Genomic DNA, 14,366 nt, shown 5'->3' with positions numbered 1-14,366 from the left:
GGCCATTCCAAGAATTAAATTGACCTGAGACAGAATAACAGGAGAAAATCAAATAAAGTTTAATAACATGTATACATGGGGGAAACCCAGGAAAACTGAATAACTCACCAAGATGGCGAAAAGCTACTACCTTAAATACCATCATCAGCTAAAGACAAAGGAGGATGTTGGGGGTAGTGGTTTGGGACTTCAAAGGGAGGAAAGCAATGCACATGGAGGTGGAAAAGCAAATGTTTGGTAAACAAATGTTCGCCATGCCTTGCAAAGACAATGGGACATGGAGAGGACTTTGATCAAATGGGCCTTGCTAGGTTCCTCCCTGTCTACCCCACCTAGTCCATATTATACTATAGTTATCTGTGGTGATAGCTCCTTCTTGGAGCAGACTTTCTATCTTAAATTATTTTAGGCAGTTAGGGAGATGGTCAAAGTTTCTTCCTGAGTCTTTTGTTCTTAAAAATAATCAAGCCAGGGGCTGACCCCATGGCCGAGTGGTTAAGTTCATGTGCTCTGCTGCGGCGGCCCAGGATTTCTCCAGTTTGGATCCTGGGCATGGACATGGCACCACTCATCAAGCCATGCTGAGGCGGCTTCCCACATGCCACACTGGAAGGACCCACAACTAAGAGTATACAACTATGTACCAGGGGGCTTTGGGGAGAAAAAGGAAAAAGTAAAATCTTTAAAAAAAATAATAATAATCAAGCCAAAGAGACACATTTTGGGGTGGCAAATTCTGATCCCCCACACTATAATGCAGTTTGAACTCCTTGGAAAAAAGATATAACACAAATGTTAAATGACATTAATACAGTTTTTCCAAAGAAAGCCAGGAAACTTGAAGTTTTAAAACTCAATGGTATTTACTGTAGTATAGAAAAAACTGGGAAAGTATTTTAAAATCCACCACAAAAAAGGTGGGAGCAATGAACTCAAATGGTTTCAAAGCTTACTTGTGTTCAACCTTTAAAGAAGAGGTAATTCCAATGTTATTAAACTATTCCTGGTCTTAGAAAACTCTGAAAATCTTCACATTTATAGTAGAAAGTTATTACACCCTTAATACTCAAATTTGATTTTAAAAATAGTTTAGAAAAGAAAACTAAAGTTAAACCAACTGATGAAGATATATGCAAAACTTGAAATATAATATTAAGTGAAACCTAGCAGTGAATCAAAAAATATTGCAATGAGGATAAGAAAGTTTTATTCTAGGTATGAATGGAAGAATATAAGAATATGTATTATACAATCGCTATTTCAATATATTCAAGGAAAAAATATAAAACTATGTTAATAGAAAACTATTGGCAAGATTTGACAGTCATATCTAATAAAAATACAAATTTAAAACTAACAGAAACCATTAAAATATGGTTTTAAAATGGTAACTATCAGAAAATCCATACTGTGTGGTCATTTTAAACGTTGAAATGATAAAGCCATTTCCATTAAAATTAAGAACAAAACAGAGATTCCCACTATTACTATTATTAATCAGCATTGTTTTGAAGATTCTGGCAAGTATAACAAGGAAATAAAATGATCTTTAAAAGTATTAAATATGATATGAAATTATATATTTTTTCTTATAATATGCTTCAATACCAAAAAAATCCTAAGTGATTTAGAAGGAAAAGCTACTAGAATTTGTAAGGGATTTGGGAAGACCAGCAGCTCAGCTAATCTGAGTTTGTGGCTCTTGTTGGCGCAAGCAGTAGGACCATGAACAAGCTAGAAATTTAACAGGATATCCGATCAATGAGACAGCTATACAGGGCCTTGACAAGCTCTCCAAACATTTTTGTGGGAGGGTAAAAACTAGAGTGAGCCCAAGCTGTCAAATCATGCCTGACTGACTGTGAACCTGAGCACATGCACAAATGAGACACGAGAAGGTGCAGTGGGAAATAAGAGCTGGAGGAGACTTGAAAACTGCCTGATTTTGAATGCACTCTAAAAAGAACTCACAGATCTGTTGACAGAGAGTTGATGGCTCACTGGCTAGAGGCGTTTGAGCATAACCTCTAAACAATTATTAACTGACCACTAAACTCAGCAGATACAGGGGTGATCCATAGGAGATTGGGCTTAAAAATTAAAACAAGAATTAAAAAAAACTGAGCAGACACATCACTGGCCACACACAGGGCAGGAAACAGGTTCCATAGATTGGTTCAGCCAAGTTACTAAATAAGGAAACAAAACAAAAAACAAGGGATAACAGCAACCCTCAGTGTAGAAATAATCAGAATCCAGAGCTGCTACAATATATGAAGGCAAATGTTGATTCTTTGGGAAGATCAACATAATTGACAAACCATTAGTTAGCCAGGATTTCTTAATCTCAGCATTATTGACATTTTGGCCTAGATAATTCTTTGTTGTTGGAGACTGCCCTGTGCACTGTAGGATGTTTGGAAACATCTCCAACTTTTACCTGCTAGATGCCAGGAGCACTCCCCCATTTGTGACAACCAAAAATGTCTCCAGATATTACCAAATGTCCCCTGGGGGACAAAATCACCTCCAAATGAAAACCACTGAGCTAGACTCGCTAAGAAAAAGAGAGGACAAAAATTACCAGAATCAGGAATGAAAGAGGAGACATCTCTACCAACATAACAGAAATTTAAATGATTATAAGTTAATACTACAAACAACTACGTGTCAACAGAATTGGCAACTTAGATAAAATGGATAATTTCCCAGGAAGCCACAAATTACTAGAATTGATTAAAAAAATAGAAATTCTGGGTGGATCTAGAATAAGTAAAGGTATTGAATTAGTAATTAAAAACCTTCCCCCAAAGAAAAGCCCAGGCGTAGAAGGCTTCACTGATAAAGTCTATCAAATGTTTGAAAAAGAAATAATATCAATCATTCACAAACGTGTTCAGAAAATTGAGGAGGAGGAAGTACTTCCCAACTTATTTTACAAGGTCAGTATTACACTGATACCAAAGCTAGACAAAGACATTGCAAGAAAAGAAAACTGCAGACTAATACCCATTATGGATATAGACGGAAACGTCCTTAATAAAATTTTAGAAAACCTAGTCCAGTAACAAAAAGAATTGCACACCATAACTAACTTTGATTTATCCTATGGATGCAAGGTTAATTTAGCATTCAAAAATAAATTAATGTAATATAGCAAATTGAGTTCAGTCATGTATAGGAAGGATAAAACACAATGACTAAGCTGGATTAATCACGGGTTTACAAGGATTCATGTTAATAAACTTTTTAAAATTTTAGAATAGTTTTAGATTTATAGAAAACTTGTGAAGATAATACAGAGAATTCCCATATACCTCATACCCAGTTTTGCCTATTAATATCTTATGTTAGTATGGCACTTTTGCCACAATTAATGTATCAATATGATATATTAGAATTAACTCAAGTCCATTCTTTATTCATATTTCCTTAGTTTTACCTCATGTCCTTTTTTTGTTCCAGAATCCCATCCAAGATACTGCATGACATTTTAATTGTTGTGTTTCCTTCGTCTCCTCTTGGCTGTGACTATTTCTCAGACTTTCCTTGCTTTTGATTATCTTAATAGTTTTGAGGAGTACTGGTCAGATATTTTGCAGAATTTTCCCTTATTTTGGATTTGTCTGATGTTTTTCTCATGATCAGAAAGGGATTGGCAAAGTGCCACGCTCACCACATCACATCAAGGGTACATGCTCACTGTTGATGTTGACCTTGAGCACCTGGCTGAGGTTGTGTTTGTCAGGTTTCCCCGCTGTAAAGCGATTCATTTCCTCCTCTTCCATCGCAGTACTCTTTGGAAGAAAGTCACTGTGTGCAGCCCACACTGGAGCAGTTATGTTTCACCTCCTTGAAGATGAAATATCTACATAAATTACTTGGAATTATTTTGTATAGGAAATTGGTCTCTTCTTCCATATTATTCAGTCATTTATTTAGATCCGTATGTACTCATGGATATTTATTTTATATTTTCAGTTATAATCTGATACTACTTTATTTGTGTGTGCTGAAATTTTTCTACCTTTGGCCATTGGGAGCTCTTTCACTTGCCGCCTGTGTCCCTTTGACATGCTTCTATCGTTGTGGGTTGGGTTTTTTGTTGTTGTTTGTTTTCAGCACTTTCTTACTTTCTAGGACTACAGGGTGCTCGAGCTCATCTTGTGAGCTCATCAGTGAGAAAAAGGCAAATAAAGCAATATAAAAATAAGCAAATCTTGAATAAGTACTTCACAAGACAGGAACTTCAGTTGGCCAATGATCAGTAAAAGCTGCTCAACTTAGTAATAAGGGAAATGAAAATTAAAATCGTGGAGAATTTAAATATCTACTAGATTAGCAAAAATGAAAAATCTGACAATACCAACTGTTGGCAGGCAAGGATATGGAGCAAAGGGAACTCTCAAACGTTGCTGGCCAGCCTGTAAATTGGTATGACTACTTCTGAATGTTTGACATTATCTTTAAAAAAATATGTAGATAAACAGATGGAGATATGCATGCCCTATGACTCGACAACTTCTCTCACTGTTATGTACCCAAGGGAAACTTGTGTTTCTGTGCACCAAGATAAATGTTTAAGAATATTCATAGCAGCTTTGTTCATAATAGATAAAATCTGGAAACAACCCCAATATTCAGCAACAGAAGAATGGATAAAGTGTGGGATATCATATAATTATATACTAAACAGTAGGGAACAAACTGCAGCAAGGTGCAACAATTTGGATGTATCTTAAGACTATAATGTTGAGAAAAGGAGGCAAAACACAAAGGAATATATAACATTTAATTCCATTTATATGAAGTTCAAAAACAGGCAAAACAAAATCAAATTGTTTAGGGATGTATGCTTAGGTAGTAAAACCATAGAGGAAGCCAGGCTGTTATTACCATAAGAGTTAAGGTATTATTTCCAGTGGAGCAGAAGGGGTTTGCGATATGGACAGGATGCAAAGGGGCCTTCTGCTTGATCACTTTCTATTGTTATTATACTGTGTATTTATGTTTTATGTACTTTTCTATGTGTCATATTTTATAGTAAAAGAATTTTTTTAAAGTGAAAGCACAGAATTACATATATGATCTATAATAAAATAATAAAAATAACCTATAAAACTATTGTTAAAATAACTTGTTATATATGACTACTCAGATTTGTGTGTGCACAATTTTATATGTTTTTTCATATAAACAAGGAGGAAGATATGGAATGTAATTTGTACGACAGAATGCAATATATTGGTTTTACCTGGGGTGAGAGGAGAAGCAAAAAACAAAGCTGTCCATAATAAAAAAAAACAGCATGCATGATATAATCCATTTATGCATGTGTGTGTGTGTGTGTATGTATATACACGTATCCCATACATACCATACATATATATATACTGTAAAAATTATTGAAAATTGATCATTAATATGTTAATAAGAGATATGTTTTTAATTTGTTTATCTATATTGCTTGAAGTTTTCTACTATAAAAATGTATTGCTTAAATAACCATGAAAAGTAGTGGGGGGAAGTAGGACAAAAAGGGGGAAGAAAAGTAGAATCTGGGATTTTGGACAAGAATCCAGCGTCTAAAATACTTTATTGGAGAGATTTTCAAGGCATATCTTCCCATCTCGACAGTATACACACACACACCTTAATTTTTTTAATTAAAAAAATAATTTAAGCTTATTTCCCAAAGTGAATCACCTTAGAGAGATGGGAGATAGGAATTGAACACCCAAGTCTGTGTGATTCCAAATTTCATGTTCTTTCCATAAAGCAAGCACCATGAAGAAGACCTCACTGCTCTGGTGGTGCAATTCAGGTTGAATGGAGGGCAAAAGAGAAAAACCCAGGAATGGGATGATTTCTAGATATTTGTATCTAATTTTTCAGGTATTTAAAAAAGAAAGTGAATTTTAAAGTGAAAAGACTTTCTAGGAAAGAAAGAAACCAAACCACTGATTTTCCCCTCCTTCTTTAGGACTCTTCGGAAGAGACTGAAGAAGGCATTGATGACTTAGTGTCCTCCGGGTTTTCTGCAAATACCCACAGTCTAGCAAGTGGCCTGTCAACCGTAAGCAGTTCTCTAGCACACACTGGAAGTTTCTTCTTTGTATTGTTGATTTTCTGTACATTTCCAAAAGAGATAGGAATGTTCTAGGGAAAATGTATGATAGTGAATTATAAGTCATTATAGTCTCCTGTGTGCCCTTTGCCCACAGAGTACCTTTTGGTCTAATTTTGTTGTTCTTCCTAAGGCTCCTGATTCCTTCTCCCTCCTTCCATGGTCTTCACCCAGGTTTTAAAATGTCTTCGTTCTTTAGTTCAGGCTCTCATCAGCTCAAGCCTATAAATTATCTCAATTCTCTGCTGATACGTTTCCCTGCCACCATTCTCTCAACTCCCCAGCTGTCCTCCACACTGCGGCCAATCATTTTCCTGAGACACATACCCAGTCAGCTTTCTCTCCTACTCAGACACTGTCCATAGCTTTCCACTGCCTACAGAGTAAAGTCCCTTCTTACTTTAGTGTTCAAGGCTTTCCTTGAGAGGTAGGCTTTAGGAGCCTCTGTGTCCTTGTACCCGTCTATGTGCCTATAAGTCTTTTTCTTTGCTTCTCTGATTTCTTTCTGTTGCTCTAATACCCTTTTTCCTTTTGACCTCTGGGCAACTTCCTTAAAGAATTCTCAAGCGGGCTCTGACAGGAAGTGGACCTACCTAAATGTGCCTGATGCTGACTCAGACACTGTGAGTTTTCAATCTTTCCTTTTCCTTCTTTCCAACCATACTTCACAAATTTCATGATATGGGAAATCTGATTAGGTGGGCAATTTCTCCAGCATTTCTCTTATTCTGACTTGTGTACAATTAACCAGAGGTTCTCCTTTAAAAGCTAAATACCATTATCAGAATCCAAGTATTCCAAAGAAAGAGTGTTCGTTAAACATTAGAATCTGAGTACCAGTCAAAAGACACTTGGTCCAAAATGATATACCATTAACAAGATAACTTAAAATAAACATCTCTATTTTAAATCACAGCATTGGCTTTGTTAATAGCATAAAATTTGGTTAGCAGTAAAATAGTCTTAACTGCCTTAATTTCTCCCAAGCTTCAGCATCTGTGGGTTCTTAAATTTTCTTCCATCCACAGGGGGCCCCTGCTTACAGACAACCTTCTTTGAAGATGTCGCTACAGAGGGATGTGGTGTAGACACAAGTTAGTGATACAAGGAGGTAGTGAGGTATGGTGGGAGGTCCTCAGACTAAAAATCTGGAGATCTTGCTTTATGTCTTGGCGCTGCCAACAATTTCTGTGAGCCAGAGTTTTCTTGTATGTCACATGAAGGGGTTAGAGCTTTTTCTTGAAGTCCTTGAAACTCAAATCGTAGTCCATGGACAAGCAATATTGCATCACCTGGGACAGAGACTCAGACTTTGTCAGTTCACAAAGCCCCTAGTGTCTTGATGATCCTTTCATAGCACTCCTAGGCCAAAAGTAACACGTGAGTAGCCCATTTATTAAGTCATTAGGTCAAAAAAACTTAATAAGCACTGGTATCCTAACAACTTAGTAGCCATTTGAAAAAATAATACACATAAACTGAAAAGAAAAATAGTGTTTGTATTCCATTCTTAAATAACCCCTAATACTTACTCTTGGGATGTGTCTGCCTGTTGGGCACTGCACGACTTGTCAAATCTTGGAATCTGATTGGACAGCACCACTTTCATTTCCCGTTCCACGTTGATTTTTGTACAATACTTGCTTTTGTCACAGCAACTGCCAAAAACTCAGCTTCACGCGGATAGAACTTCACTGAAAAGAATAAGGTGTGATTTAACGTTAACGCTGTGAACTACTGTTAGTAGTTTGCATGGTGTCTGACAGATGTCACTGTCTTTCCCTTGACATTTTAAAATATCCTGTGGTGCCCCTGTGAGTTTACTGTGGTGCTCTGGAATGCCTCGACACGCAGTTTGGGAACTGTAGATCTAGGCGTTTGTTAGAAAAGCAGATTCTCAGACCCCACCTGAGACTGAATAGATCAGAATTTTCATTTTAATAAGATCCCCAGGTGATTTATATGCAATTAAAGTTTGAAAGGCACTGCTCAAAGCCACCTGCTATCATGAAAATTCTGTTGTTTAGGGAATAGGAAAGACAAATGAGGTCACTCACTGGCTCTCTTTAAGTTATAATTTCCAAATAATTATGGAATCTTTGGTTTGCTGTTGCCCTTGACTTAAGCTTAGAAGAGATACTACACATCCTGTTCTTTGAGCTGTCTCTACTCTGAGCAATTGGAGGAATGTAATGACTTTTGTTATGTATATATGAAAAAGTAGAGAGTCTAAGCTCTCTTTGCACTCACCACAGTCCTTATTTCCCAGTGGTTCACACACAGGGCTTTGGAAACTACTAGATCACTCATGAAAGCCTTCCAGCTGGTCTTTTGTGACAGTTGTGTTGCTAAGATACAGAGTTTGTGCTCCTGGCACTGAAAGATAATTTTGTTAAATTTAATTTAAAATATGTGTCTTTATCATTAGTGTCTTGTCATAAACTTCATTTATTCTGGTAGATTTGGTCTACCAGAATTTTTTTATTTATAATTTTTTATTATAAATTTTAACTTATTTAATTTTTATTTAATTTATTGGTTGGTGTATTATTTTATTGTTTAATGTTCTATTTTGTTGGTTGCTATTTTACAGAGGTTTACAAAGCCCTGGTCTTACACTACCCATGTGGCCACACAGCTGCTCAGGGGAATCAGGGCAGCTGCGGGTGTAGGATGTTCCCCTGGCATGCCCTTGTTAAGGTGAAGTTACGGCTTCCCAGAGCCTGATGGTATGCTCTCTGTGGGTGTCGGAGAGAGAAGCCTGTGGCTCATGCTGGCCCAGAATATGAGATAGGCTTTTCTTTGTCCTGATCAGTGCACTCTGGACCTTGAAGTAGATTTGACCTTGAGTCTACCAGTGAAAAAGGAAAAAGCTACAGAGATGGGGCTAGGAAATGGGGATGGGGATGGAAATGCCTCAATGATCCTGTGTTCATTAGGAGAAATGAATAAACAAAGGGTATTCACTAACCCAAAAAGGCAATGCTTCCCCTCTCAGCAAGTTTCCTGCCTTCCTTACTAATTGTCCTAGATCTTGTCCCTTATCAGGCTTGGATTTCATACAAGAACAGCAAAATGAGCAAAACAAGTGATTTTTGCTTTCTTCCCTCACCCTAGACTTTCCTGCTCATTATAAAGAACAGGAATAGTCTGTGAATGAAGAGGGTAGCTTCTGTGTGAGAGATCATTAGAAAAACACTGGACATCTCTTTTCATCTTGTTTATTCCAGACCAGCCTTAACAGCATGATGAGTGTTTACAGTGAAACAGGAGACTATGGCAACGTGAAGGTCAGTGGTGAAATCCTTCTCCGCATCAGCTACTGCTACAAAACTGGCGGGCTCTACATTTTTGTCAAGAATTGCAGAAATCTGGCCATAGGAGATGAAAGGAAACAGAGGACAGATGCGTAAGCACATAGCATATTCCTCAGACTGTTTCAACTACTGCATCCTTTGTCAGTATGTGTGTTTCTCTTTCAGAAGAGTCTTAGCATTCCTCTTGATTCAGAGCCTTCTCAGATGATTGTCGCTTTCCTCCTATGCCACACTTCTAAATATTCTCTGAAGTGCATGTATGATGGTTATGTCTGTGGTTACCTGACTTGTAAAAAGCTGTTACTCAACATGATTCTGGACTGACATGTTTGTAGTTTATACAGAGGCAGCTCTTTGAGATAGAAGGCTGATGCATTGGCGCACCCCAGGATCTATAAGAGTATCCTGTTCAATTTTTGTGCTGTGAAACCCTCCAGAGAAAATTACCAAGCTGTAAGCCCAATTGAACAACTCCAAAGGGCAATGTGGGGGCTCTCAGGATTCCGGGGGTCATCCTTGGAAGGCAGGTATGGACCATGGCACGTTGGAGGGGAGCTGGATATAAAGATGTGTCAGGGGTTCCCGAGACCACTCCCAGGTTTGATGATTCACTAATAGGACTCACAGGACTCCACATGAAGTCGTAATCAGCAAAGAGAAAAGGCATATGCGGTGAAGTTCTGAAGAATCCAGGCTTAGGCTTCCAAGTGTTCTTTCTCAGTGGAGTCACACAGGATGTGCTTAATTCCTCCAGCAATGAGTTGTGACAACACTTGTGAAATGCTGTCTACCCGGGAAGCTCATTTAGAGACTCAACTGGTCGCAGACCAAAATTCCAGTCTTCCAGAAGGAAAGCAGGTGTTCAGCATAAGCCATATTGTTTTTACAAATAGTTTAGTCACAGTGAAGCACTTATATCTGTTCTGGGAAAGATGAACATACTCCTGAAATCCAAGTTCTCAGATGCCAGCCCAGGGGGCCAACCTTGTAAGCAGGCATTTCTAAGGATAGCAGTCTCAGGCCTGCTCTGTTACCCCTTTTCTACGTAATAAATAATCTAGGTTCAGTAAGCAACTCAGTGAAGCTGTTTTTAGTGTCCTAAGATAGGCAAATGAATGGATTCCAAGTACAGCTTGGTCCACCTACCTCTCAGCTAAATATCAGAGGGCTTCAGAGTCAATATAATCATTTAGACTAGCATGGAAAGGGGTCATGTCATCTAAAGCCTCAGTAGATGTGTTTCAAGACTCTGGTAGTATCTTGTACACCTCAATCTTGTACATTTCTGAGTCTGCCGTGATGCCCCTGCTCCAAGAGGCTCCTAGGCTACTCGAGGAAAGGTGTTGGGTAGAATTGCTATTGTGACTTCAGGTTGTTATTTTCTATTTCTTCTTTTTTACCATTTTTCTTCATTCACCCATTACCATTGACTCCACTCATCAGAAGTCCTGACATCTGAATGGGGAGGAGCATAACCCTATAATATTTTATGAAACCATTAATCATAATAATAGATTACATTTATTGAGTAGTATAATATGTCAGTTCCTTGTATGTATCAACCAATTTAATCCTCCCAATGCCGTAAGTTAGATACTGTTATTGTCCCAGGTTTACAGATGAGGAAACTGAGGCATAGACAGGTTAACTTAAGTTCTTGAGTTCACCGAAACCATTGAGGCCTGGAGTGATTCAAAACCAGTTGGCTTGACTCCAGAGCCCATACTCTTTACCACATGGTTCACTGCTTCTCTCTTATTGAAGGCCCAGGGTTATATTGCAAGGTATCCTTTTATGTAGACTGCATTCTCTTTGGTTCTGTCTCTTATGCTCACTTACCTATTCCCTTTGCCCCTTTTATTCGTGGAGTCCCTGAGCATTTCTTGCAAAGTAGATGTTTTTGAACAATTGCTTTCATCTTTTATCATCTACAGTTACGTCAAGTCATACCTTCTCCCTGACAAGTCCAGAAACAATAAGCGCAAGACCAAAATCAGAACAGGCACCAATCCAGAATTCAATGAAACACTCAAGGTAAATAAATACTCTCTCACAGTAACTCAAGTGATGCTGTCACAACCTCATCAGTTTTGAAGTAACTACAGAGAATTTGCCTGTCAAGGCTTACGTATATTTTAGAAAAGTAGAATTTCAATAAATTAATGTAATACCCTTGGCTTTTCTAACAGTTTTTCAAAAGGAAAAAATGTAAGCCACTCTTACTCTATTTCTCTGCCGCTGCTGAAATTGCACCTTAAGTAGAGATGATCTTGCAAAATTACATCTGAGCTGGTACATCTTGTCAAAAAATATGTTTCACCCTTGGGAAAACTCTGTTTTTTCTAGTTCCCCTTAAAAGAATTTTGTCATAATTTTGACACTAACTTAGCAGGTCACTTTGTACATGCTCATTGTTCTGCTAACACACCATGAATATGTGCTTTTCCTTGTTAAGTTTTCAGAATTTGGCTACATTTAGGCATGTGGTTAATGAACAGTGGAGCTGCAGGGCTGGATTTGAGAAATATCAAAGAAAGTGGCCTAGATAAGATATGTATGGCCAGGTCCCAATCGTGGAGAAATTACTTTTTCCCATGGGCTTCCATGTAACAACCCCTTCTTCCATCCTGGACCAATCTAGCCTGGTAAGAAAGATCTGGAGACACTGGAATGTAGAAGTTATTGCTAGTCACAGGAAGATTTATAGACCTGTGCACAGAGTGATGAAGTCAGAGTCCACCATAGCAGGAAGTTGGTGATGGGGACATGTGTCAGTGGGGTTATGTGTGGAAGCAGGAACCAATATCAAGATAAATCAAAATGAGAATGAATAAATACAGACAGAGGGTGAATCCAGTGACCATAACAGGATAGCAAAGATGAGCCCAAGCAGAATAGATAGTGACATGGCAAATTCAGGAAGCAGGGAGCCAAGGTTAGTCAGGCCAGGAAGAGCAAAGGCAGGTATAGATGCAAATCCAAGATCAGCAGTCAGTCAGTCAGTCTGAAGCGAGTCCCAGGTGGTAGTTGCATAGAACAAGTAGGGTTGAGAGTGTGTGGACATGTGGCCCTGGATAACGTTCTGCTGAAAAAGGAAAAGCTACCCCAGCAATATTTTCTTTCTGCTCCATCTATGTATATATCTATTCACCCCTGCACTTAGGTTGGACTTTATGAAGTTTGGTGTTTGTAAGTTTCTCACTATCAATACTCTTCTGGATTTGGGGATTCTCGTTATGAATAAAATAAGACAGAGAAATTAGAGAACTGATGCATTAAATCTTGAACTCACAGAGTAGATGTTGAAATAGTAATTAGGCAAATCAAAAACGGATAAAACTTGAGACAAACTTCATCACCTAACACTTTTTATGTTATATCTGAAGTTGATTGACTCCACCCGAAATAATTTGTTGATATATATTTCAGTGCTAGGTCTAACATAAAATGAGTTCATGGAATAGGATCTCAGTTGTAGCAGAAAGAAAGAAAAATAAAGTGTTTTTCATGTTTGTTTTGTTCATATTACTGATGCATGTGATCTGGTATATGGTGGAAATAAATTTCAACCCATCCTAGAATTGAGCAAAGCCCTTCTTGTGGAGTGTGATGTTGTAAATCTCATTTGCAGTACACCATCAGCCATACCCAGCTGGAAACAAGAACTCTGCAGCTCTCAGTCTGGCATTATGATCGATTTGGACGTAACAGCTTTCTTGGGGAGGTGGAGATTCCTTTTGACTCATGGAACTTTGAAAATCCAAGTGATGAGTGGTTTGTGCTTCAGCCCAAGGTAGGAAATGCTTCCAGATTAGTCACACAGTTACGCAAGGAGACAAGTTATGAGAAAAATTGATGTCATAGGCCTAAAGAATCTGAAGACTTCCAGTTTTCAAGTGATAATCTGAAAAGATTAGTGCAGCTAATTTTGGAATAATATAAGAATTGTAAATTTATTCTTTTGGATATCCTTCTTCAATACAGACTGTCGATATAACGCAAGCCACATAATCAGATATATTATTATTTGACTTACTAAAATTTTATCATTTGAAAGTCTCCATGAGTAAACAAAAGGAATATATTATATGATCCTATTAGAAAGAGAAAGGATTCGTCTTCGCATAGGCAAAAACAAATCCATAGAGCAAGATCAGTCTCAGAGCATTCTCTCTATTCCTCATTCTCCATGATTCAGACGTGAGCAGGAATGGTCTTGCCTTGGTTCACGTGAGAACGTGACCAGTAGCTGAAGTATCTGGTTTCCTGCATTCTACTTTTGAGGTTCGTAACCCGGATTCATAACACATAAACTATTTTTTAATGCTGTAACAGTGGTTTATAACATTATATAAATTTCAGGTGTCCATCATATTTTGATTTCTGTGTAGATTACGTCATGTTCACCACCCAAAGACTAATTAAAATCCATCACCACACACATGTGCCTAATTACCCCTTTCGCCCTCCTACCCCCACCCTTGCTCTCTGGTAACCACCAATCCAATCTCTGTCTCTATGTGATTGTTTGTTGCTGCTTTTATCTTCTACTTATGAGTGAGATCATATGGTATTTGACTTTCTCCCTCTGACTTCTTTCATTTAGCATAATACCCTCAAGGTCCATCCGTGTTGTCACAAATGGCCATATTTCATCCTTTCTTATGGCTGAGTAGCATTCGGTATAGATGCCACATCTTCTTTATCCATTTGTCCCTTGATGGGCACCTAGGTTGCTTCCAAGTCTTGGCTATTGTGAATAATGCTGCAATGAACATAGGAGTGCACGTATCTTTATGCATTCATGTTTTCATATTCTTTGGGTAAATACCCAGCGGTGGAATAGCTGGATCATATGGTAGTTCTATTCTTAATTTTTTGAGAATCTCCATACTGTTTTCCACAGTGGCTGCATAAGTTTG

At 38.0% G+C, this 14,366-nt stretch overlaps 1 protein-coding gene across 9 annotated transcripts in view; it reads left to right on the top strand.

Moving 5' to 3' along the window:
- Positions 1-14,366, top strand: part of SYTL5 (synaptotagmin like 5) — a 273,738-nt gene that overhangs the window by 185,407 nt on the left and 73,965 nt on the right. For 7 of the 9 annotated variants that reach the window (XM_070502421.1, XM_070502422.1, XM_044763566.2 and 4 more), the window contains 5 exons: positions 5,984-6,076; positions 6,685-6,750; positions 9,358-9,536; positions 11,379-11,478; positions 13,076-13,237. In XM_070502421.1, coding sequence (XP_070358522.1) covers positions 5,984-6,076; positions 6,685-6,750; positions 9,358-9,536; positions 11,379-11,478; positions 13,076-13,237 — 600 coding nt within the window. The remainder of the gene's footprint in view (positions 1-5,983; positions 6,077-6,684; positions 6,751-9,357; positions 9,537-11,378; positions 11,479-13,075; positions 13,238-14,366) is intronic. The other 2 variants (XM_070502425.1, XM_070502426.1) reach the window with 1 other exon arrangement.

Source organism: Equus asinus, chromosome X, assembly GCF_041296235.1.
Source record: "Equus asinus isolate D_3611 breed Donkey chromosome X, EquAss-T2T_v2, whole genome shotgun sequence".
NCBI classification, from domain to species: Eukaryota; Metazoa; Chordata; class Mammalia; order Perissodactyla; family Equidae; genus Equus; species Equus asinus.
This window is presented reverse-complemented; position numbering and strand designations above follow the sequence as displayed.